The 23,680-nt window shown below is 39.2% G+C and overlaps 7 protein-coding genes across 7 annotated transcripts; 3 read left to right on the top strand and 4 right to left on the bottom strand.

Moving 5' to 3' along the window:
* Positions 1-284: 284 nt before the first annotated feature.
* On the bottom strand, positions 285-894 carry LOC140551555 (hemoglobin embryonic subunit alpha-like). The gene is made up of 3 exons (XM_072675016.1): positions 800-894; positions 497-704; positions 285-413 (listed from the first exon to the last, which is right to left on the bottom strand). The coding sequence occupies exons 1-3, from the start codon at positions 892-894 to the stop codon at positions 285-287; spliced, it is 432 nt and encodes a 143-aa protein (XP_072531117.1).
* A 2,479-nt stretch (positions 895-3,373) lies between these two features.
* On the top strand, positions 3,374-4,528 carry LOC140552341 (hemoglobin subunit beta-2-like). The gene is made up of 3 exons (XM_072676557.1): positions 3,374-3,488; positions 3,590-3,812; positions 3,917-4,528. Exons 1-3 carry the CDS (start codon positions 3,397-3,399, stop codon positions 4,043-4,045), a joined length of 444 nt encoding a protein of 147 aa, XP_072532658.1. The 5' UTR covers positions 3,374-3,396; the 3' UTR covers positions 4,046-4,528.
* Positions 4,529-5,902: 1,374 nt separating this feature from the next.
* Positions 5,903-6,512, bottom strand: LOC140551554 (hemoglobin embryonic subunit alpha-like). The gene is made up of 3 exons (XM_072675015.1): positions 6,418-6,512; positions 6,115-6,322; positions 5,903-6,031 (listed from the first exon to the last, which is right to left on the bottom strand). The coding sequence occupies exons 1-3, from the start codon at positions 6,510-6,512 to the stop codon at positions 5,903-5,905; spliced, it is 432 nt and encodes a 143-aa protein (XP_072531116.1).
* A 2,467-nt stretch (positions 6,513-8,979) lies between these two features.
* LOC140552340 (hemoglobin subunit beta-2-like) lies at positions 8,980-10,134 on the top strand. Its single transcript, XM_072676556.1, has 3 exons — positions 8,980-9,094; positions 9,196-9,418; positions 9,523-10,134. Exons 1-3 carry the CDS (start codon positions 9,003-9,005, stop codon positions 9,649-9,651), a joined length of 444 nt encoding a protein of 147 aa, XP_072532657.1. The 5' UTR covers positions 8,980-9,002; the 3' UTR covers positions 9,652-10,134.
* Positions 10,135-11,510: 1,376 nt separating this feature from the next.
* Positions 11,511-12,120, bottom strand: LOC140551553 (hemoglobin embryonic subunit alpha-like). Its single transcript, XM_072675014.1, has 3 exons — positions 12,026-12,120; positions 11,723-11,930; positions 11,511-11,639 (listed from the first exon to the last, which is right to left on the bottom strand). The coding sequence occupies exons 1-3, from the start codon at positions 12,118-12,120 to the stop codon at positions 11,511-11,513; spliced, it is 432 nt and encodes a 143-aa protein (XP_072531115.1).
* Positions 12,121-14,601: 2,481 nt separating this feature from the next.
* On the top strand, positions 14,602-15,756 carry LOC140552339 (hemoglobin subunit beta-2-like). Its single transcript, XM_072676555.1, has 3 exons — positions 14,602-14,716; positions 14,818-15,040; positions 15,145-15,756. The coding sequence occupies exons 1-3, from the start codon at positions 14,625-14,627 to the stop codon at positions 15,271-15,273; spliced, it is 444 nt and encodes a 147-aa protein (XP_072532656.1). The 5' UTR covers positions 14,602-14,624; the 3' UTR covers positions 15,274-15,756.
* A 1,374-nt stretch (positions 15,757-17,130) lies between these two features.
* LOC140551552 (hemoglobin embryonic subunit alpha-like) lies at positions 17,131-17,740 on the bottom strand. Its single transcript, XM_072675013.1, has 3 exons — positions 17,646-17,740; positions 17,343-17,550; positions 17,131-17,259 (listed from the first exon to the last, which is right to left on the bottom strand). The coding sequence occupies exons 1-3, from the start codon at positions 17,738-17,740 to the stop codon at positions 17,131-17,133; spliced, it is 432 nt and encodes a 143-aa protein (XP_072531114.1).
* Positions 17,741-23,680: the final 5,940 nt, after the last annotated feature.

Below are 23,680 nucleotides of genomic sequence, written 5' to 3'. Positions count from 1 at the left end.
ATGTTTAGCCTCTTCAAACTAACTGAGGTTTTTCTTGGGTAAATAGCAAAGCACTTTTGTAAGTCGCTCTGGATAAGAGCATCTGCTAAATGTCTGAAATGTAAATATAAAGTAGCATGTTTTTCAGTATGCTAACAAATGTATGTTTAAAGTGTTAAAGTTAGAAACATGCAGTTAAAGAGGTTTTACTTCAAAAACAGACAAACACATTGGGTTTATATGATTCACAGTCATTTATTGGATCTTCATGAGACAGAATTGCCATTCAAACAGAGTTTGGCTGCTTATCTGTACTTCTCAGAGAGAGCCAGGGCCAACGCAGAGAGGAACTTGTCCATAGCCACATGCACCTCAGGAGTGAAGTCGTTGGGGAACTGGATGGCCAGAACCACAAGCAGGTTGTGGGAGAGGATCTACAGAAAGCAGAGGTCTGATTATAACACTGCAGGCAGAAGAAGGAGATATAGAACGCTACAATGAAAGGAACCGGCCCTACCTTGAAGTTGGCAGGGTCAATACGCAGCTGGAAAGCATGCAGCACGCTGAGGGTGAGCAGCCCGTTGGTCAGGTCATCGATTTTGCTGACGGCCTCTGCCACACCAGACATCACCGTTTTCCCGTGCTTCCTCACAGGGGCAGAGCCGGGGCTCAAGTCCTTCCAGTGGGAGAAGTAGGTCTTGGTCTGCGGGTAGACGGTCAGCATCCTGTGTGGACACATCCAGAGTTCACCCTCAGCAGCGAAGAGACAGAGATGTGTAGAAGAAACAGAGAGAAGACATGGATGAATCAAGAAACCTACCTAGCCAGAGCATCGGCCCCGATATCTTCAGCTTTCGGGGAGATCTTAGCCCAGAAGGCTTTGACTGCTTCCTTGTCCTTGGCAGAGAGGCTCATGGTTACAGAGTGGTTTGGAAGAACTTCTGTTAAAAGCTCCAAAGATTCACTCATTTATACCACGACCCCAAGTCGGCACTCCCGAGACTCACCAGAAAAACCAAACTGGAGGCGTTTCAGAGATGAGAGATTAGACTACACTGCTTCTGTTTGCCAGAGATAGGCCAACCTTGAAACCTGTAGAGTAAAATGTAGGTAACTTTAACAACTTTGCCATATTGGCACATATCTAAATGGTTTACCCATTATTAGGCCTTGTCAGCAGAACATTTCAAAGGTTAGCTTTAACGGTTTTGCTTTTGCTTTATATCTGTTTTGGTGTCTCCATTTGTTTTCAACTTGTAGCAATCCAGAAAGTGTTATGCAATAAAAGTGTTCTTATTCACTTTTATCAACTGAAACCAAATATTTTTGCTTGATCATTTATTAATCTAGACAAGAAATTAGGAAAATGTTTAGAATGTTCAAGTTTCAAATAATGGGTGTTTCTGATAATTATCTTTTTATAAATAGCAGTTATTTTCTGCGGGTGTGACCTCTAAAAAGTCTAGATAACAGGTTATTTCTGCCCTTTCACAGAAATTAATGTCTTCATTTCAGCAAGCTACTTCAGGACCATGCATTATGAAATACGCAATAAAAAGATATATCAATTAGACATCTTAAATTAGCTAGAAATTTCCTGAAATATCATCAGATCCATACACTTCATAATAAGTTTACATGTTTTTTTTTTATTACGTGTTCCCACATTTTGTGAAGCTCAAGGAGTATGAGTTCATAATAAAGGGTGTTAGAAGAGTGAGATAATCAGGTGTGACTTTGGAAGAAGCTTCTGAGGACCTCAGAAAGACTTATTGATATTAATGTTGGTTTGAAATAAAAGTGTTCAATGTGACAGAAACCATACAACGCAGTCCAGTTAATTTCCAAAAACAATACCTATAAAAAACTTTTAAACATAAGAGTAGCAGCAACTCATTGTACTCATTGTGTAGGATTGAACACCAGTATCTAAGAGCAGAGGTTGTTATGCTTTCCAACAAAGTTGTTGAAAAATCTAACTCTAATAATTAATAATATAAATATAATAATAATTCTTAAATATTTTTAAGTGTTGCATCATTTGATTCATAAATACTAAAGCTGTTTTTTAACATCTGAATTCTAAATCATATATAGGTAGTAAAATAGAAAATTACAAAGGGGGTTAAAAAGCACTGTATATATAATTAGTAAGTGGTCCAAGTATTATTATTAATCTCACAGGCAGATTATGTATGTACAAATTATCTAACGATTTATTTGTTGAATGTTCTAATACCGCAATTGAGTTGAATGAGGTTTTTTTTTAGCACATATTGGCATAGACAGATTTTATAGCACTGAAAACATTTTACAAAAGTCAAACTTGATTTTAAGAAACAACTCAGAATACACCTCAAGAGGATTAAGGCAAAAAGATGACATTGGCTTCTTATCTGCTTCCGAGAGTCTTATTCTGTTGGCAATACTTCTCAAAAGGGGCTAGACAAGCTATATGTGTGTATTCGCACATCTGAATCACCAATGGGGAAATTTTAAGTAGCTGAAGGACTTCATTAGGTGTGTCCAAAAGCATTTGGACAGCCACCAATGTATGCCAAGAAGGTGACAATGTAACTTTGTTACATTGACTAACATGTAGTCAATGTATTTAATTGATCTCATTTGAAATTGTTGTAGGTAACAATATGCATGATTTTGCCCTTAATTAAAATGTATTTTAATAGTAATATATAATATTGTATTTCTTTATTGTGCTGTTCCAGTAAAATATTATTGTTCCACCTGACCTACAGTACCCATTACTCATGTATTGTTTTTTTAAACTTCACCAAATTGATAGAAATCAGACATGTAAATAGGCAATATGATTGCTATTTAAACTTTAAATATTTGGGTACTCGGTTGCTCGAAAAGTTTCAATTGGTAGAAATTCTAGGTGTTTGTGATGATTTTTTTGCCCTTCAATTTCAAGACAACATTTTTTGTTTTCACAGTAATCTTACCTCAGACTAATCAAAATTACTTAAATTCTCTCCTACACAACATTTAGGAAAACGAGCTGAATATAATATATGTTCATTTCTCAAACACATTGAAAGCAAAAAAATACATTGTTAAAAACAGTTTTGAATAAAATATGTAAATCACCTGGATGCTGTTTCAGTTTGAATGAAAATGATAATAATTAGCGATCAAAATATAACTTATACCGTTATTAGTTTCGTTCAATTGAATTTTTAAGACGGTTTGCTTATTTAAACGTTTTATAACAGTTCATGCGTATCTGATGAAAATCCTTCACCCTACCCAAGAGGAGACCCAGTCCACATCTCTATTAACCAATCGTAAGAGGTTGGGAGGGGTGGACATGTGGATATATAAGCTGCCGCTCAAGACTCTTAGTTTACAGGGTTCGTCTTCTGCAGGACACATAGAGACCACAAAGTCAGCACCATGGTAGAGTGGACAGATTTCGAGCGCGCCACCATCCAGGACATCTTTTCTAAAATGGATTACGAATCCGTTGGACACCATGCCCTGGCGAGGTACGGTCGTGAAAATGTACATCTATTTATCTGTATGTGTGTGCTTAAATTGTGTACGTGATATAAATTTAGTATTTCCATATACATATTTTACTACTCAGATGCCTTGTGGTGTACCCCTGGACGCAGAGGTACTTCGGTAATTTTGGAAACCTGTACAACGCTGCTGCCATCATGGGGAACCCCATGGTTGCAGCCCACGGTGCAGTTGTACTCCATGGTCTGGGCAAAGCTGTGAAGAACATGGACAACATCAAGGAGACCTACGCTGAACTCAGTGTGCTGCACTCTGAGAAACTGCATGTGGATCCCGACAACTTCAGGGTGAGTTCTGTTGTGTAGATTGATCATCTCTTCAACTGATTGTGTCTACATGTAGTCTTTCATTCACTGCAAGCGCTGACTCGTCTTTATTCTCTATCATGCAGCTGCTGGCTGACTGCCTGACCATCGTCGTTGCCTCCAGACTGGGAACTAGCTTCACGGCTGAAGTTCAGGCAGCTTTCCAGAAGTTCCTGGCTGTCGCAGCCTCCGCCCTCAGAAGACAGTACCACTAAATGTTGAATGGACTTTGACTGATAGAGATGGCCAATCAGAAGTGTGTGGTTTAAAAAGACGAACCTGTACCTGTCAGTTAAAGCTAAATAAAGGTGATCAGAATTACCGCATGGTTTGTGTTTGTTGGTGTAGTCGGACATTGAGAACATCGTGTTTTATATTGTTTCTAGACTACAAAGAGTGTGCACATCAATGATCCGACTTAATAGACTTTAATCAGTTACAAAAGACCCAAACACATATATTTTCATCTGTGAAAAAAATAAGGCTGACAATTGAACTGCAGCCAATTCTTTTAGACTACTCGTGTTCCTAGACAGGAGACGAGTGGAGTATTTGCTTTCATTCATTCCATTTCATTCATTAAAATACGTACTTCCTATCACATTGTATTGTGATCTTCTGGTGCATTATATCATACATCTTGCATTTCTGTAGTTAATTCACGTCTGTATGCCACAATAAAATCATGTAAATTCAGAGTACCATTTTTCAGTCTGAGTTTGTGTGCTACTGGTTCTATAGATATATTCTACTGTGTTGCATTTTGTTTCTCTAGAACTGTGGAGCAATATTACTCCGGGGCCACTTTTAAATATCATTGCTGTCATGTAATGTAACATTGCATGCCGTTTTTTAACTTTGTGTGCTATTGTTTTTCACTGTGTATCACAATTTCCTGATGCAGTGCTCCCAAATGACTTGGAATACAATATTTTTACATTGACTTCCACTGAAAGTTAAGATGGCTTCGTCCTTTTCCTGTAAAGTTGCTGTTCTGGGAGATAATACGTTTGTTGCTGAAGAGTGACAATTTACTCTGATCTTATTTTTACTATTTTTCTTTCGTATTTGATAGGTGTGTATTTTAACATTAATGACAAATAATGCAAAGGTATTAAGAAAGTATTCAATAAAAAAAAAAAAAGAAAAACGTTCAAGCTTTATTTATATTTCAGTTCTATTTTAGGTTTATTTTTAATTATTTGTTTAGATGAGCTTTTCTGTTTTATGTCCCACTCTAAAAACAGTTCATGATTGAAAGGTGTCAAGGGGCTACACAAAACAGTACACTATACAGACAAATGTATTTGGACACCTGCACGGTGTATTATTTTTACTAGATCTTAGAGCATTGCTGTGAGGATTTGATTGCATTCAACGTAAAGAGCATTATGCTACACGCGCTTTATTTGCATATTTGCACATCTGTGCAATCGGTGCAACTGAAAGTAACTAAATGAATTTTTTAGAAGGGGGGAGGGGTCCTCAAATGTTTGGAGATATGGTGCATATCATATCTACACAAATGCATCTTCTTATTTGGGTAAAAACTATGTTGAGGTAATGTATTTTTTAGAGTGAAAACGAGACCTGTCATAGGATTCAGCCGTGTCACTCCACTGCTGCGTTCTCTTCACTGGCTTCCAGTAGTCGCCCTCATCAGATTCAAACCCCTGGCGCTGGCTTACAAAGACAAGAACGGACCAACCTCTCCGTACTTGGTGGCAATGGCAGTGGTCACCATACTGACTTGTGTTTAGTAGTGCATAAACTTAGAGGTATCTTAGAATGTTTAGCCTCTTCAAACTAACTGAGGTTTTTCTTGGGTAAATAGCAAAGCACTTTTGTAAGTCGCTCTGGATAAGAGCATCTGCTAAATGTCTGAAATGTAAATATAAAGTAGCATGTTTTTCAGTGTGCTAACAAATGTATGTTTAAAGTGTTAAAGTTAGAAACATGCAGTTAAAGAGGTTTTACTTCAAAAACAGACAAACACATTGGGTTTATATGATTCACAGTCATTTATTGGATCTTCATGAGACAGAATGGCCATTCAAACAGAGTTTGGCTGCTTATCTGTACTTCTCAGAGAGAGCCAGGGCCAACGCAGAGAGGAACTTGTCCATAGCCACATGCACCTCAGGAGTGAAGTCGTTGGGGAACTGGATGGCCAGAACCACAAGCAGGTTGTGGGAGAGGATCTACAGAAAGCAGAGGTCTGATTATAACACTGCAGGCAGAAGAAGGAGATATAGAACGCTACAATGAAAGGAACTGGCCCTACCTTGAAGTTGGCAGGGTCAATACGCAGCTGGAAAGCATGCAGCACGCTGAGGGTGAGCAGCCCGTTGGTCAGGTCATCGATTTTGCTGACGGCCTCTGCCACACCAGACATCACCGTTTTCCCGTGCTTCCTCACAGGGGCAGAGCCGGGGCTCAAGTCCTTCCAGTGGGAGAAGTAGGTCTTGGTCTGCGGGTAGACGGTCAGCATCCTGTGTGGACACATCCAGAGTTCACCCTCAGCAGCGAAGAGACAGAGATGTGTAGAAGAAACAGAGAGAAGACATGGATGAATCAAGAAACCTACCTAGTCAGAGCATCGGCCCCGATATCTTCAGCTTTCGGGGAGATCTTAGCCCAGAAGGTTTTGACTGCTTCCTTGTCCTTGGCAGAGAGGCTCATGGTTACAGAGTGGTTTGGAAGAACTTCTGTTAAAAGCTCCAAAGATTCACTCATTTATACCACGACCCCAAGTCGGCACACCCGAGACCCACCAGAAAAACCAAATTGGAGGCATTTCAGAGATGAGAGATTAGACTACACTGCTTCTGTTTGCCAGAGATAGGCCAACCTTGAAACCTGTAGAGTAAAATGTAGGTAACTTTAACAACTTTGCCATATTGGCACATATCTAAATGGTTTACCCATTATTAGGCCTTGTCAGCAGAACATTTCAAAGGTTAGCTTTAACGGTTTTGCTTTTGCTTTATATCTGTTTTGGTGTCTCCATTTGTTTTCAACTTGTAGCAATCCAGAAAGTGTTATGCAATAAAAGTGTTCTTATTCACTTTTATCAACTGAAACCAAATATTTTTGCTTGATCATTTATTAATCTAGACAAGAAATTAGGAAAATGTTTAGAATGTTCAAGTTTCAAATAATGGGTGTTTCTGATAATTATCTTTTTATAAATAGCAGTTATTTTCTGCGGGTGTGACCTCTAAAAAGTCTAGATAACAGGTTATTTCTGCCCTTTCACAGAAATTAATGTCTTCATTTCAGCAAGCTACTTCAGGACCATGCATTATGAAATACGCAATAAAAAGATATATCAATTAGACATCTTAAATTAGCTAGAAATTTCCTGAAATATCATCAGATCCATACACTTCATAATAAGTTTACATGTTTTTTTTTTTATTACGTGTTCCCACATTTTGTGAAGCTCAAGGAGTATGAGTTCATAATAAAGGGTGTTAGAAGAGTGAGATAATCAGGTGTGACTTTGGAAGAAGCTTCTGAGGACCTCAGAAAGACTTATTGATGTTAATGTTGGTTTGAAATAAAAGTGTTCAATGTGACAGAAACCATACAACGCAGTCCAGTTAATTTCCAAAAACAATACCTATAAAAAACTTTTAAACATAAGAGTAGCAGCAACTCATTGTACTCATTGTGTAGGATTGAACACCAGTATCTAAGAGCAGAGGTTGTTATGCTTTCCAACAAAGTTGTTGAAAAATCTAACTCTAATAATTAATAATATAAATATAATAATAATTCTTAAATATTTTTAAGTGTTGCATCATTTGATTCATAAATACTAAAGCTGTTTTTTAACATCTGAATTCTAAATCATATATAGGTAGTAAAATAGAAAATTACAAAGGGGGTTAAAAAGCACTGTATATATAATTAGTAAGTGGTCCAAGTATTATTATTAATCTCACAGGCAGATTATGTATGTACAAATTATCTAACGATTTATTTGTTGAATGTTCTAATACCGCAATTGAGTTGAATGAGGTTTTTTTTTAGCACATATTGGCATAGACAGATTTTATAGCACTGAAAACATTTTACAAAAGTCAAACTTGATTTTAAGAAACAACTCAGAATACACCTCAAGAGGATTAAGGCAAAAAGATGACATTGGCTTCTTATCTGCTTCCGAGAGTCTTATTCTGTTGGCAATACTTCTCAAAAGGGGCTAGACAAGCTATATGTGTGTATTCGCACATCTGAATCACCAATGGGGAAATTTTAAGTAGCTGAAGGACTTCATTAGGTGTGTCCAAAAGCATTTGAACAGCCACCAATGTATGCCAAGAAGGTGACAATGTAACTTTGTTACATTGACTAACATGTAGTCAATGTATTTAATTGGTCTCATTTGAAATTGTTGTAGGTAACAATATGCATGATTTTGCCCTTAATTAAAATGTATTTTAATAGTAATATATAATATTGTATTTCTTTATTGTGCTGTTCCAGTAAAATATTATTGTTCCACCTGACCTACAGTACCCATTACTCATGTATTGTTTTTTAAACTTCACCAAATTGATAGAAATCAGACAATATGATTGCTATTTAAACTTTAAATATTTGGGTACTCGGTTGCTCGAAAAGTTTCAATTGGTAGAAATTCTAGGTGTTTGTGATGATTTTTTTGCCCTTCAATTTCAAGACAACATTTTTTGTTTTCACAGTAATCTTACCTCAGACTAATCAAAATTACTTAAATTCTCTCCTACACAACATTTAGGAAAACGAGCTGAATATAATATATGTTCATTTCTCAAACACATTGAAAGCAAAAAAATACATTGTTAAAAACAGTTTTGAATAAAAGATGTAAATCACCTGGATGCTGTTTCAGTTTGAATGAAAATGATAATAATTAGCGATCAAAATATAACTTATACCGTTATTAGTTTCGTTCAATTGAATTTTTAAGACGGTTTGCTTATTTAAACGTTTTATAACAGTTCATGCGTATCTGATGAAAATCCTTCACCCTACCCAAGAGGAGACCCAGTCCACATCTCTATTAACCAATCGTAAGAGGTTGGGAGGGGTGGACATGTGGATATATAAGCTGCCGCTCAAGACTCTTAGTTTACAGGGTTCGTCTTCTGCAGGACACATAGAGACCACAAAGTCAGCACCATGGTAGAGTGGACAGATTTCGAGCGCGCCACCATCCAGGACATCTTTTCTAAAATGGATTACGAATCCGTTGGACACCATGCCCTGGCGAGGTACGGTCGTGAAAATGTACATCTATTTATCTGTATGTGTGTGCTTAAATTGTGTACGTGATATAAATTTAGTATTTCCATATACATATTTTACTACTCAGATGCCTTGTGGTGTACCCCTGGACGCAGAGGTACTTCGGTAATTTTGGAAACCTGTACAACGCTGCTGCCATCATGGGGAACCCCATGGTTGCAGCCCACGGTGCAGTTGTACTCCATGGTCTGGGCAAAGCTGTGAAGAACATGGACAACATCAAGGAGACCTACGCTGAACTCAGTGTGCTGCACTCTGAGAAACTGCATGTGGATCCCGACAACTTCAGGGTGAGTTCTGTTGTGTAGATTGATCATCTCTTCAACTGATTGTGTCTACATGTAGTCTTTCATTCACTGCAAGCGCTGACTCGTCTTTATTCTCTATCATGCAGCTGCTGGCTGACTGCCTGACCATCGTCGTTGCCTCCAGACTGGGAACTAGCTTCACGGCTGAAGTTCAGGCAGCTTTCCAGAAGTTCCTGGCTGTCGCAGCCTCCGCCCTCAGAAGACAGTACCACTAAATGTTGAATGGACTTTGACTGATAGAGATGGCCAATCAGAAGTGTGTGGTTTAAAAAGACGAACCTGTACCTGTCAGTTAAAGCTAAATAAAGGTGATCAGAATTACCGCATGGTTTGTGTTTGTTGGTGTAGTCGGACATTGAGAACATCGTGTTTTATATTGTTTCTAGACTACAAAGAGTGTGCACATCAATGATCCGACTTAATAGACTTTAATCAGTTACAAAAGACCCAAACACATATATTTTCATCTGTGAAAAAAATAAGGCTGACAATTGAACTGCAGCCAATTCTTTTAGACTACTCGTGTTCCTAGACAGGAGACGAGTGGAGTATTTGCTTTCATTCATTCCATTTCATTCATTAAAATACGTACTTCCTATCACATTGTATTGTGATCTTCTGGTGCATTATATCATACATCTTGCATTTCTGTAGTTAATTCACGTCTGTATGCCACAATAAAATCATGTAAATTCAGAGTACCATTTTTCAGTCTGAGTTTGTGTGCTACTGGTTCTATAGATATATTCTACTGTGTTGCATTTTGTTTCTCTAGAACTGTGGAGCAATATTACTCCGGGGCCACTTTTAAATATCATTGCTGTCATGTAATGTAACATTGCATGCCGTTTTTTAACTTTGTGTGCTATTGTTTTTCACTGTGTATCACAATTTCCTGATGCAGTGCTCCCAAATGACTTGGAATACAATATTTTTACATTGACTTCCACTGAAAGTTAAGATGGCTTCGTCCTTTTCCTGTAAAGTTGCTGTTCTGGGAGATAATACGTTTGTTGCTGAAGAGTGACAATTTACTCTGATCTTATTTTTTACTATTTTTCTTTCGTATTTGATAGGTGTGTATTTTAACATTAATGACAAATAATGCAAAGGTATTAAGAAAGTATTCAATAAAAAAAAAAAAAGAAAAACGTTCAAGCTTTATTTATATTTCAGTTCTATTTTAGGTTTATTTTTAATTATTTGTTTAGATGAGCTTTTCTGTTTTATGTCCCACTCTAAAAACAGTTCATGATTGAAAGGTGTCAAGGGGCTACACAAAACAGTACACTATACAGACAAATGTATTTGGACACCTGCACGGTGTATTATTTTTACTAGATCTTAGAGCATTGCTGTGAGGATTTGATTGCATTCAACGTAAAGAGCATTATGCTACACGCGCTTTATTTGCATATTTGCACATCTGTGCAATCGGTGCAACTGAAAGTAACTAAATGAATTTTTTAGAAGGGGGGGAGGGGTCCTCAAATGTTTGGAGATATGGTGCATATCATATCTACACAAATGCATCTTCTTATTTGGGTAAAAACTATGTTGAGGTAATGTATTTTTTAGAGTGAAAACGAGACCTGTCATAGGATTCAGCCGTGTCACTCCACTGCTGCGTTCTCTTCACTGGCTTCCAGTAGTCGCCCTCATCAGATTCAAACCCCTGACGCTGGCTTACAAAGACAAGAACGGACCAACCTCTCCGTACTTGGTGGCAATGGCAGTGGTCACCATACTGACTTGTGTTTATTAGTGTCTAAACTTAGAGGTATCTTAGAATGTTTAGCCTCTTCAAACTAACTGAGGTTTTTCTTGGGTAAATAGCAAAGCACTTTTGTAAGTCGCTCTGGATAAGAGCATCTGCTAAATGTCTGAAATGTAAATATAAAGTAGCATGTTTTTCAGTGTGCTAACAAATGTATGTTTAAAGTGTTAAAGTTAGAAACATGCAGTTAAAGAGGTTTTACTTCAAAAACAGACAAACACATTGGGTTTATATGATTCACAGTCATTTATTGGATCTTCATGAGACAGAATGGCCATTCAAACAGAGTTTGGCTGCTTATCTGTACTTCTCAGAGAGAGCCAGGGCCAACGCAGAGAGGAACTTGTCCATAGCCACATGCACCTCAGGAGTGAAGTCGTTGGGGAACTGGATGGCCAGAACCACAAGCAGGTTGTGGGAGAGGATCTACAGAAAGCAGAGGTCTGATTATAACACTGCAGGCAGAAGAAGGAGATATAGAACGCTACATTGAAAGGAACCGGCCCTACCTTGAAGTTGGCAGGGTCAATACGCAGCTGGAAAGCATGCAGCACGCTGAGGGTGAGCAGCCCGTTGGTCAGGTCATCGATTTTGCTGACGGCCTCTGCCACACCAGACATCACCGTTTTCCCGTGCTTCCTCACAGGGGCAGAGCCGGGGCTCAAGTCCTTCCAGTGGGAGAAGTAGGTCTTGGTCTGCGGGTAGACGGTCAGCATCCTGTGTGGACACATCCAGAGTTCACCCTCAGCAGCGAAGAGACAGAGATGTGTAGAAGAAACAGAGAGAAGACATGGATGAATCAAGAAACCTACCTAGTCAGAGCATCGGCCCCGATATCTTCAGCTTTCGGGGAGATCTTAGCCCAGAAGGTTTTGACTGCTTCCTTGTCCTTGGCAGAGAGGCTCATGGTTACAGAGTGGTTTGGAAGAACTTCTGTTAAAAGCTCCAAAGATTCACTCATTTATACCACGACCCCAAGTCGGCACACCCGAGACCCACCAAAAAAACCAAACTGGAGGCGTTTCAGAGATGAGAGATTAGACTACACTGCTTCTGTTTGCCAGAGATAGGCCAACCTTGAAACCTGTAGAGTAAAATGTAGGTAACTTTAACAACTTTGCCATATTGGCACATATCTAAATGGTTTACCCATTATTAGGCCTTGTCAGCAGAACATTTCAAAGGTTAGCTTTAACGGTTTTGCTTTTGCTTTATATCTGTTTTGGTGTCTCCATTTGTTTTCAACTTGTAGCAATCCAGAAAGTGTTATGCAATAAAAGTGTTCTTATTCACTTTTATCAACTGAAACCAAATATTTTTGCTTGATCATTTATTAATCTAGACAAGGAATTAGGAAAATGTTTAGAATGTTCAAGTTTCAAATAATGGGTGTTTCTGATAATTATCTTTTTATAAATAGCAGTTATTTTCTGCGGGTGTGACCTCTAAAAAGTCTAGATAACATGTTATTTCTGCCCTTTCACAGAAATTAATGTCTTCATTTCAGCAAGCTACTTCAGGACCATGCATTATGAAATACGCAATAAAAAGATATATCAATTAGACATCTTAAATTAGCTAGAAATTTCCTGAAATATCATCAGATCCATACACTTCATAATAAGTTTACATGTTTTTTTTTTTTATTACGTGTTCCCAGATTTTGTGAAGCTCAAGGAGTATGAGTTCATAATAAAGGGTGTTAGAAGAGTGAGATAATCAGGTGTGACTTTGGAAGAAGCTTCTGAGGACCTCAGAAAGACTTATTGATATTAATGTTGGTTTGAAATAAAAGTGTTCAATGTGACAGAAACCATACAACGCAGTCCAGTTAATTTCCAAAAACAATACCTATAAAAAACTTTTAAACATAAGAGTAGCAGCAACTCATTGTACTCATTGTGTAGGATTGAACACCAGTATCTAAGAGCAGAGGTTGTTATGCTTTCCAACAAAGTTGTTGAAAAATCTAACTCTAATAATTAATAATATAAATATAATAATAATTCTTAAATATTTTTAAGTGTTGCATCATTTGATTCATAAATACTAAAGCTGTTTTTTAACATCTGAATTCTAAATCATATATAGGTAGTAAAATAGAAAATTACAAAGGGGGTTAAAAAGCACTGTATATATAATTAGTAAGTGGTCCAAGTATTATTATTAATCTCACAGGCAGATTATGTATGTACAAATTATCTAACGATTTATTTGTTGAATGTTCTAATACCGCAATTGAGTTGAATGAGGTTTTTTTTTAGCACATATTGGCATAGACAGATTTTATAGCACTGAAAACATTTTACAAAAGTCAAACTTGATTTTAAGAAACAACTCAGAATACACCTCAAGAGGATTAAGGCAAAAAGATGACATTGGCTTCTTATCTGCTTCCGAGAGTCTTATTCTGTTGGCAATACTTCTCAAAAGGGGCTAGACAAGCTATATGTGTGTATTCGCACATCTGAATCACCAATGGGGAAATTTTAAGTAGCTGAAGGACTTCATTAGGTGTGTCCAAAAGCATTTGGACAGCCACCAATGTATGCCAAGAAGGTGACAATGTAACTTTGTTACATTGACTAACATGTAGTCAATGTATTTAATTGATCTCATTTGAAATTGTTGTAGGTAACAATATGCATGATTTTGCCCTTAATTAAAATGTATTTTAATAGTAATATATAATATTGTATTTCTTTATTGTGCTGTTCCAGTAAAATATTATTGTTCCACCTGACCTACAGTACCCATTACTCATGTATTGTTTTTTTAAACTTCACCAAATTGATAGAAATCAGACATGTAAATAGGCAATATGATTGCTATTTAAACTTTAAATATTTGGGTACTCGGTTGCTCGAAAAGTTTCAATTGGTAGAAATTCTAGGTGTTTGTGATGATTTTTTTGCCCTTCAATTTCAAGACAACATTTTTTGTTTTCACAGTAATCTTACCTCAGACTAATCAAAATTACTTAAATTCTCTCCTACACAACATTTAGGAAAACGAGCTGAATATAATATATGTTCATTTCTCAAACACATTGAAAGCAAAAAAATACATTGTTAAAAACAGTTTTGAATAAAAGATGTAAATCACCTGGATGCTGTTTCAGTTTGAATGAAAATGATAATAATTAGCGATCAAAATATAACTTATACCGTTATTAGTTTCGTTCAATTGAATTTTTAAGACGGTTTGCTTATTTAAACGTTTTATAACAGTTCATGCGTATCTGATGAAAATCCTTCACCCTACCCAAGAGGAGACCCAGTCCACATCTCTATTAACCAATCGTAAGAGGTTGGGAGGGGTGGACATGTGGATATATAAGCTGCCGCTCAAGACTCTTAGTTTACAGGGTTCGTCTTCTGCAGGACACATAGAGACCACAAAGTCAGCACCATGGTAGAGTGGACAGATTTCGAGCGCGCCACCATCCAGGACATCTTTTCTAAAATGGATTACGAATCCGTTGGACACCATGCCCTGGCGAGGTACGGTCGTGAAAATGTACATCTATTTATCTGTATGTGTGTGCTTAAATTGTGTACGTGATATAAATTTAGTATTTCCATATACATATTTTACTACTCAGATGCCTTGTGGTGTACCCCTGGACGCAGAGGTACTTCGGTAATTTTGGAAACCTGTACAACGCTGCTGCCATCATGGGGAACCCCATGGTTGCAGCCCACGGTGCAGTTGTACTCCATGGTCTGGGCAAAGCTGTGAAGAACATGGACAACATCAAGGAGACCTACGCTGAACTCAGTGTGCTGCACTCTGAGAAACTGCATGTGGATCCCGACAACTTCAGGGTGAGTTCTGTTGTGTAGATTGATCATCTCTTCAACTGATTGTGTCTACATGTAGTCTTTCATTCACTGCAAGCGCTGACTCGTCTTTATTCTCTATCATGCAGCTGCTGGCTGACTGCCTGACCATCGTCGTTGCCTCCAGACTGGGAACTAGCTTCACGGCTGAAGTTCAGGCAGCTTTCCAGAAGTTCCTGGCTGTCGCAGCCTCCGCCCTCAGAAGACAGTACCACTAAATGTTGAATGGACTTTGACTGATAGAGATGGCCAATCAGAAGTGTGTGGTTTAAAAAGACGAACCTGTACCTGTCAGTTAAAGCTAAATAAAGGTGATCAGAATTACCGCATGGTTTGTGTTTGTTGGTGTAGTCGGACATTGAGAACATCGTGTTTTATATTGTTTCTAGACTACAAAGAGTGTGCACATCAATGATCCGACTTAATAGACTTTAATCAGTTACAAAAGACCCAAACACATATATTTTCATCTGTGAAAAAAATAAGGCTGACAATTGAACTGCAGCCAATTCTTTTAGACTACTCGTGTTCCTAGACAGGAGACGAGTGGAGTATTTGCTTTCATTCATTCCATTTCATTCATTAAAATACGTACTTCCTATCACATTGTATTGTGATCTTCTGGTGCATTATATCATACATCTTGCATTTCTGTAGTTAATTCACGTCTGTATGCCACAATAAAATCATGTAAATTCAGAGTACCATTTTTCAGTCTGAGTTTGTGTGCTACTGGTTCTATAGATATATTCTACTGTGTTGCATTTTGTTTCTCTAGAACTGTGGAGCAATATTACTCCGGGGCCACTTTTAAATACCATTGCTGTCATGTAATGTAACATTGCATGCCGTTTTTTAACTTTGTGTGCTATTGTTTTTCACTGTGTATCACAATTTCCTGATGCAGTGCTCCCAAATGACTTGGAATACAATATTTTTACATTGACTTCCACTGAAAGTTAAGATGGCTTCGTCCTTTTCCTGTAAAGTTGCTGTTCTGGGAGATAATACGTTTGTTGCTGAAGAGTGACAATTTACTCTGATCTTATTTTTTACTATTTTTCTTTCGTATTTGATAGGTGTGTATTTTAACATTAATGACAAATAATGCAAAGGTATTAAGAAAGTATTCAATAAAAAAAAAAAGAAAAACGTTCAAGCTTTATTTATATTTCAGTTCTATTTTAGGTTTATTTTTAATTATTTGTTTAGATGAGCTTTTCTGTTTTATGTCCCACTCTAAAAACAGTTCATGATTGAAAGGTGTCAAGGGGCTACACAAAACAGTACACTATACAGACAAATGTATTTGGACACCTGCACGGTGTATTATTTTTACTAGATCTTAGAGCATTGCTGTGAGGATTTGATTGCATTCAACGTAAAGAGCATTATGCTACACGCGCTTTATTTGCATATTTGCACATCTGTGCAATCGGTGCAACTGAAAGTAACTAAATGAATTTTTTAGAAGGGGGGGAGGGGTCCTCAAATGTTTGGAGATATGGTGCATATCATATCTACACAAATGCATCTTCTTATTTGGGTAAAAACTATGTTGAGGTAATGTATTTTTTAGAGTGAAAACGAGACCTGTCATAGGATTCAGCCGTGTCACTCCACTGCTGCGTTCTCTTCACTGGCTTCCAGTAGTCGCCCTCATCAGATTCAAACCCCTGACGCTGGCTTACAAAGACAAGAACGGACCAACCTCTCCGTACTTGGTGGCAATGGCAGTGGTCACCATACTGACTTGTGTTTATTAGTGTCTAAACTTAGAGGTATCTTAGAATGTTTAGCCTCTTCAAACTAACTGAGGTTTTTCTTGGGTAAATAGCAAAGCACTTTTGTAAGTCGCTCTGGATAAGAGCATCTGCTAAATGTCTGAAATGTAAATATAAAGTAGCATGTTTTTCAGTGTGCTAACAAATGTATGTTTAAAGTGTTAAAGTTAGAAACATGCAGTTAAAGAGGTTTTACTTCAAAAACAGACAAACACATTGGGTTTATATGATTCACAGTCATTTATTGGATCTTCATGAGACAGAATGGCCATTCAAACAGAGTTTGGCTGCTTATCTGTACTTCTCAGAGAGAGCCAGGGCCAACGCAGAGAGGAACTTGTCCATAGCCACATGCACCTCAGGAGTGAAGTCGTTGGGGAACTGGATGGCCAGAACCACAAGCAGGTTGTGGGAGAGGATCTACAGAAAGCAGAGGTCTGATTATAACACTGCAGGCAGAAGAAGGAGATATAGAACGCTACATTGAAAGGAACCGGCCCTACCTTGAAGTTGGCAGGGTCAATACGCAGCTGGAAAGCATGCAGCACGCTGAGGGTGAGCAGCCCGTTGGTCAGGTCATCGATTTTGCTGACGGCCTCTGCCACACCAGACATCACCGTTTTCCCGTGCTTCCTCACAGGGGCAGAGCCGGGGCTCAAGTCCTTCCAGTGGGAGAAGTAGGTCTTGGTCTGCGGGTAGACGGTCAGCATCCTGTGTGGACACATCCAGAGTTCACCCTCAGCAGCGAAGAGACAGAGATGTGTAGAAGAAACAGAGAGAAGACATGGATGAATCAAGAAACCTACCTAGTCAGAGCATCGGCCCCGATATCTTCAGCTTTCGGGGAGATCTTAGCCCAGAAGGCTTTGACTGCTTCCTTGTCCTTGGCAGAGAGGCTCATGGTTACAGAGTGGTTTGGAAGAACTTCTGTTAAAAGCTCCAAAGATTCACTCATTTATACCACGACCCCAAGTCGGCACACCCGAGACCCACCAGAAAAACCAAACTGGAGGCGTTTCAGAGATGAGAGATTAGACTACACTGCTTCTGTTTGCCAGAGATAGGCCAACCTTGAAACCTGTAGAGTAAAATGTAGGTAACTTTAACAACTTTGCCATATTGGCACATATCTAAATGGTTTACCCATTATTAGGCCTTGTCAGCAGAACATTTCAAAGGTTAGCTTTAACGGTTTTGCTTTTGCTTTATATCTGTTTTGGTGTCTCCATTTGTTTTCAACTTGTAGCAATCCAGAAAGTGTTATGCAATGTAATGCAAACTGTTATGATTCACTTTTATCTAAAATAATTTATCGATCAAATATTTTCATTAAATGATTGATAGATAGATAAAGGTGCACGTACCATCTCGTAGTGAACACACACTCACACACTAGTGAGCTAGGGGCAGTGAGTATACACACACTCAGAGCAGTGGGCAGCCAACTCCAGCATCCGGGGAGCAGAGAGGGTAAAGGGCCTTGCTCAAGGGCCCAACAGGGGCAGCTTGCCGAGCCCGGGAAAATGTTTTTCAAAATTTTAATCAAATAAAAATCTGAAGTGTGACATTCAAAAGTATTTCTTCTGATACCCCTCATTAAAATCTGTGCAATCTTTTGCCTACAGGATATAAAAACATATCCCAAGCTTTGAGCATCCAAAGGAGCACTATTCCATCCATCATTCAAAAATGGAAAAAGTATTCTACAACTGCAAACCTACCAAGACATGGCCATCCACCCAAACTGACAGATCGAGCAAGCACTGGTCAGAGAAGCAGCCAAGAGGCCCATGGTCACTCTGGAGGAGCTGCAGAAATCCACAGCTCAGGTGGGAGAACCTGTCCACAGGACAACTAGAAGTCATGCACTTTACAAATCTGGCCTTCATGGAAGAGTGGTAAGAAGAAAAACATTGTTGAAAGAAAGACATTAAAAGGTGCTGTGGTCAGAGGAGTTTAAATGTTTGGCATAAATGCAAATCACTTTGCGTGGTGGACAAGTAACACTGCTCATCACCCTGAACACACCATCCCCACTGAGAAACATGGTGGTGGCAGCATCATGCTGTGAGAAAGGCACAGAGTCTTGATAAGGGGGGGTGAATACATGTCACTTTTCAGATTTCTTTTTTTTTTTAAGTTTGAAAATCATGTATCATTTTCTTTTCACTTGACAATTGTGCTACTCTTAAATACATTTAAGTTTGTGGATGTGATGTAAAAAAATGAGAATCACTGTATAAGCTAAAAAATCCTGAAATCATCAGATCCACGCATTCTAAAAAGGTTTTACTTTTTTTTGGAAAAATGTTTCCACACTTTTTCAATGTTTCAAGCTCAAGTATGAGTTAATTTAGGGTAATTGAAGAGGGTGGCAATCAGGTGTGACTTCGGCAGGAGCATCTGAGGACCTCAGACTTATTTTGGGGTTGAGGGTTATTTTAGACTTATTTTGGTTTAAACTAAAAGTTTTACATTTAACAGAAACCCAACTGTTATACACTGCTCAAAAAATAAAGGGAACACTTAAACACAATATAACTCCAAGACATCAAATTTCTGTGAAATTAAACTGTCCACTTAGGAAGCAACACTGATTGACAACCACTTTCACATGCTGTTGTGCAAATGGAATAGACAACAGGTGGAAATTATTGGCAATTAGCAAGACACACTCAATAAAGGAGTGGTTCTGCAAGTGGGGACCCCAGACCACTTCTCAGTACCTATGCTTTCTGGCTGATGTTTTGATCACTTTTGAATGTTGGTGGTGCTTTCAGCTCAACACCATGCAGGACGCTTGGCATTTGCCAGAGAACACCAGGATTGGCAAATTCACCACTGGCGCCCTGTGCTCTTCACAGATGAAAGCAGGTTCACACTGAGCACATGTGACAGAGTCTGGAGACGCCATGGAGAGCGATCTGCTGCCTGCAACATCCTTCAGCATTGACCGGTTTGGGTCAGTAATGGTGTGGGGTGGCATTTCTTTGGAGGGTCGCACAGCCCTCCATGTGCTCGCCAGAGGTAGCCTGACTGCCAATAGGTACCAGGATGAGATCCTCAGACCCCTTGTGAGACCATATGCTGGTGCGGTTGTCCCTGGGTTCCTCCTAATGCAGGACAATGCTAGACCTCATGTGGCCGGAGTGTGTCAGCAGTTCCTGCAAGATAAAGGCATTGAAGCTATGGACTGTCCCGCCTGTTCCCCAGACCTGAATCCGATTGAGCACATCTGGGACATCATGTCTCGCTCCATCCACTAATGTCACATTGCACAACAGACTGTCCAGGAGATGGCAGAGATCTCTCAGGAGACCATCCGCCACCTCATCAGGAGCATGCCCAGGCGTTGTAGGGAGGTCATACAGGCACGTGGAGGCCACACACAATACTGAGCCTCATTTTGGCTTGTTTTAAGGACATTACATCAAAGTTGGATCAGCCTGTAGTGTGTTTTTCCACTTTTTTGTGTGTGACTCCAAATCGTGTTTTACAGATGTGTTTGCTCTGAATCATGAGCTGTACCATGCCTTCACCATACTTTTGTCTTTCCATCATTCTGGTAGAGGTTGATCTTGGTTTCATCTGTCCAAAAAAAAAAGAAGTTCTTCTAGAACTGTGCTGGCCTTTTTTTTTAGATTTTTAGAAAATTCCAATCTAGCCTTTTTATTCTTGAGGCTTAGGAGTGGCTTGTACTGTGCAGTGAATCCTCTGTATTTACTTTTTGCATTGATTAGTTCACCAGTGCTTTCTTTCTCTCTCCGGGTGTACCACACTGTAGATTTTGCCACTCCTAATATTGTAGGAATTTCTCAGGTGAGTTTTTTCTGTTTTGGCAGCTTAAGGATGGTTTGTTTCACCTGCATGGAGAGCTCCTTTGACCGCACGTTTTTTTTCCTAAGCAAAATCTTCCAAATGCAAGCACCACACCTCAAATGCCAGGCCTTTTATTTGTTTATTAGCAAAAATAGCCTTTGAGTCAATTGTCCAATAACTTTTGGTCCCTTTAAAAACAGGGTGGCACATGTTAAGAAGCTAAAACTCAAACCTTTTATCCAATTTTAATGTGGATACCCTCAAAGGAAAGCTGAAAGTCTGGAACTTCTGCCTAATGTCTGATTATATAACTATAACTTGAATATGTTTCAGTAAAAAGGGGAAAAAAAAAAAAAAGTTAGTCTAAATATATATGGATCTAACTATGTTGCATTCTGAACTGTTGGTTCAGTCTGTGAGGTCAGGGAATATATTTGAGAAGTGTAAAAAGGATGGATTCTTAACAACTGTCATGACTGGCTAGATCCGACAATGACGGGTGAACACTGGCATGGACGGTGCGATGCAAGACTGCTTTAATAAGCAACAGAACAGGGGTAACCACAAGAAAACGCAACAATACATGGAAAAATGAATAACCAAAATACAAACGTGACAAATTAACTTGGGCAAAACAAAACGCACACCCGAGGCTGGTGGAAAGCTAGGGAGCCAACCGTGAACAGAAGAACAGAAACTAAGATCACTGGCAGTGCCAGCAGAAATACAGGGGAGAACGTAAACCGTGCTCGTCAGGTGCAGCAGAACTTACAAGACGTGGATACAAAGCTTACAAAGCGGATTTCGTTGCCGCTTCCCAGAGGCGACTCAGGACAAACCAGAGCAGTAGTACCCTCATGAACGATGATAGCCCAGCAGGACCCTTGGAAATGTGACGAACTCTCACAGACGTCCTTGTGAAGAACTAAATAGACACTCTACAAAGCTAAGACGCTATCTCACCAGGTTGGCTCAGAACGGTGAATTCTCGGCCACGAGAATGTCAGTGTTAGCTCCCTAAATACCCCAGCCTCAGGTGAAGCAAATCAATGAAACAAAGAACCCGAATAAAATACACACGTGAATCCAACTAAACAGAAACATGGTGCAAGACATGAATTTGAACTGAGAGTACGTGACACGTGACATGAACAGAACATCAACTTAAGAGTCCTTGAACTTGAAGCCCATGGACTGCGGCTCGGGACCACCCCCGGTATACAATACACATAATATTATTTACATATACACATCGTATCATCACTGTCCCATCACTACATTTAAGGCCATTATTGTAAGTACTACGCTTATTTTACAGGGAACATTGATTGAAATCCCTTGTTGAACCTACAGTGAAATGCATCTGATGGTTAAAAAGACATTTCTAACTGAATTAATCACTATGCATTAAAATAAAGTAATTGTGAACTTAATTAGTACATAATAGAGGATCACTAATACTTACATTATTGCTTGCACAAACACACAATAAACAGTTACCGCTCTGTTATGCAAATTATTGAGCATGAATTATTACCTAAATGTAATGACATTACTGTGTAATTGGTAGCACCCATATTAATGTGGCTTCTAGACAGTGTTTTATATGAGCTTTTTGCAGCTTTAGAATCAGAAAGTTTAATAATCACAGATATGTGATGAAGTGTTCCATATTCTATAGTGAGGCTCTACTTGTCACAAATTAGAAGCTGGACAGTAATATGAAGGCATGGAGCTCGCTGAGGTTAAGCATTCCCTCCTTCAGGTTATCTATCCATTCAACAGCACAGACGACACCCTGTACCACGGCCATGCCATGCTTACTCCGCTTTACTGAGCCTGGGTTTAGGTCCTGCCAGTGTGAGAAGTACATCTTCGTCTGCCACCTTTCTTTACGATGACACTCAAAAGCCTCCCATCCATAGATTCTGTCAGTTGCTTGATCTGTTTCTGATCAGCATTGCATGCAGCAGACACCACAGCCTCCCAGACACTGTTCAGAGAGGTGGACTGTTTTCCCTCCCTGTAGATCTCACATTTCATGAGGGACCACAGGTTCTCTATGGGGTTCAGATCAGGTGAACTAGGGGGCTATGTCATCATTTTCTCTTCTTTTAGACCCTTACTGGCCAGCCACGCTGTGGAGTATTTGGATGCATGTGATGGAGCATTGTCCTGCATGAAAATCATGTTTCTCTTGAACGATACCAACTTCTTTCTGTACCACTGCTTGAAGAAGGTGTTTTCCAGAAACTGGCAGTAGGTCTGGGAGTTGAGCTTCACTCCATCCTCAACCCGAAAAGGTCCCACAAGTTCATCTTTGATGATACCAGCCCATACCAGTACCCCACCTCCACCTTGCTGGCGTCTGAGTCGGAGTGGAGCTCTCTGCCCTTTACTGATCCAGCCTCGGGCCCGTCCATCTGGCCCATCAAGAGTCACTCGCATTTCATCGGTCCATAAAACCTTAGAAAAATCAGTCTGAAGATATTTCTTGGCCCAGTCTGGACGTTTCTTGTTCAAAGGTGGTCGTTTTTCAGCCTTCCTTACCTTGGCCATGTCCCTGAGTATCGCACACCTTGTGCTTTTTGATACTCCAGTAACGTTGCAGCTCTGAAATATGGCAAAACTGGTGGCAAATGGCATCTTGGCAGCTTCACGCTTGATTTTCCTCAATTCATGGGCAGTTATTTTGCCTTTTTTTTTTTTTTTTACACGTTTCTTGCGACCCTGTTGGCTACTTGCCATGAAACGCTTGATTGTTCGGTGATCACGCTTCAAACGTTTGGCAATTTCAAGACTGCTGCATCCCTCTGCAAGACATCTCACAATTTCTGACTTTCCTTTCAAATCTCTCTTCTGACCCATTTTGCCAAAGGAAAGGAAATTGCCTAATAATTAAGCACACCTAATATAGGGTGTTGATGTCATTAGACCACACCCCTTCTCATTACAGAGACGCACATCACCTGATTTACTTGATTGGTAGTTGGCTTTCAAGCCTATAAAGCTTGGAGTAGGA

This window comes from Salminus brasiliensis, chromosome 3, assembly GCF_030463535.1.
Source record: "Salminus brasiliensis chromosome 3, fSalBra1.hap2, whole genome shotgun sequence".
NCBI lineage: Eukaryota > Metazoa > Chordata > Actinopteri > Characiformes > Bryconidae > Salminus > Salminus brasiliensis.
Note: the sequence above shows the minus strand (reverse complement) of the source record. Positions and strands in the feature narration are given on the sequence as shown.

Coding starts and splice junctions, on each gene's coding strand:
- LOC140551555 (XM_072675016.1), bottom strand. CDS start 894: ATGAGCCTCTCTGCCAAGGACAAGGAAGCAGTCAAAGCCTTCTGGGCT. Junction 705..799: donor GGGGCCGATGCTCTGGCTAG/GTAGGTTTCTTG, acceptor GTGTCCACACAG/GATGCTGACCGTCTACCCGC. Junction 414..496: donor TTGACCCTGCCAACTTCAAG/GTAGGGCCGGTT, acceptor TGCTTTCTGTAG/ATCCTCTCCCACAACCTGCT.
- LOC140552341 (XM_072676557.1), top strand. CDS start 3,397: ATGGTAGAGTGGACAGATTTCGAGCGCGCCACCATCCAGGACATCTTT. Junction 3,489..3,589: donor GGACACCATGCCCTGGCGAG/GTACGGTCGTGA, acceptor TTTACTACTCAG/ATGCCTTGTGGTGTACCCCT. Junction 3,813..3,916: donor TGGATCCCGACAACTTCAGG/GTGAGTTCTGTT, acceptor TCTATCATGCAG/CTGCTGGCTGACTGCCTGAC.
- LOC140551554 (XM_072675015.1), bottom strand. CDS start 6,512: ATGAGCCTCTCTGCCAAGGACAAGGAAGCAGTCAAAACCTTCTGGGCT. Junction 6,323..6,417: donor GGGGCCGATGCTCTGACTAG/GTAGGTTTCTTG, acceptor GTGTCCACACAG/GATGCTGACCGTCTACCCGC. Junction 6,032..6,114: donor TTGACCCTGCCAACTTCAAG/GTAGGGCCAGTT, acceptor TGCTTTCTGTAG/ATCCTCTCCCACAACCTGCT.
- LOC140552340 (XM_072676556.1), top strand. CDS start 9,003: ATGGTAGAGTGGACAGATTTCGAGCGCGCCACCATCCAGGACATCTTT. Junction 9,095..9,195: donor GGACACCATGCCCTGGCGAG/GTACGGTCGTGA, acceptor TTTACTACTCAG/ATGCCTTGTGGTGTACCCCT. Junction 9,419..9,522: donor TGGATCCCGACAACTTCAGG/GTGAGTTCTGTT, acceptor TCTATCATGCAG/CTGCTGGCTGACTGCCTGAC.
- LOC140551553 (XM_072675014.1), bottom strand. CDS start 12,120: ATGAGCCTCTCTGCCAAGGACAAGGAAGCAGTCAAAACCTTCTGGGCT. Junction 11,931..12,025: donor GGGGCCGATGCTCTGACTAG/GTAGGTTTCTTG, acceptor GTGTCCACACAG/GATGCTGACCGTCTACCCGC. Junction 11,640..11,722: donor TTGACCCTGCCAACTTCAAG/GTAGGGCCGGTT, acceptor TGCTTTCTGTAG/ATCCTCTCCCACAACCTGCT.
- LOC140552339 (XM_072676555.1), top strand. CDS start 14,625: ATGGTAGAGTGGACAGATTTCGAGCGCGCCACCATCCAGGACATCTTT. Junction 14,717..14,817: donor GGACACCATGCCCTGGCGAG/GTACGGTCGTGA, acceptor TTTACTACTCAG/ATGCCTTGTGGTGTACCCCT. Junction 15,041..15,144: donor TGGATCCCGACAACTTCAGG/GTGAGTTCTGTT, acceptor TCTATCATGCAG/CTGCTGGCTGACTGCCTGAC.
- LOC140551552 (XM_072675013.1), bottom strand. CDS start 17,740: ATGAGCCTCTCTGCCAAGGACAAGGAAGCAGTCAAAGCCTTCTGGGCT. Junction 17,551..17,645: donor GGGGCCGATGCTCTGACTAG/GTAGGTTTCTTG, acceptor GTGTCCACACAG/GATGCTGACCGTCTACCCGC. Junction 17,260..17,342: donor TTGACCCTGCCAACTTCAAG/GTAGGGCCGGTT, acceptor TGCTTTCTGTAG/ATCCTCTCCCACAACCTGCT.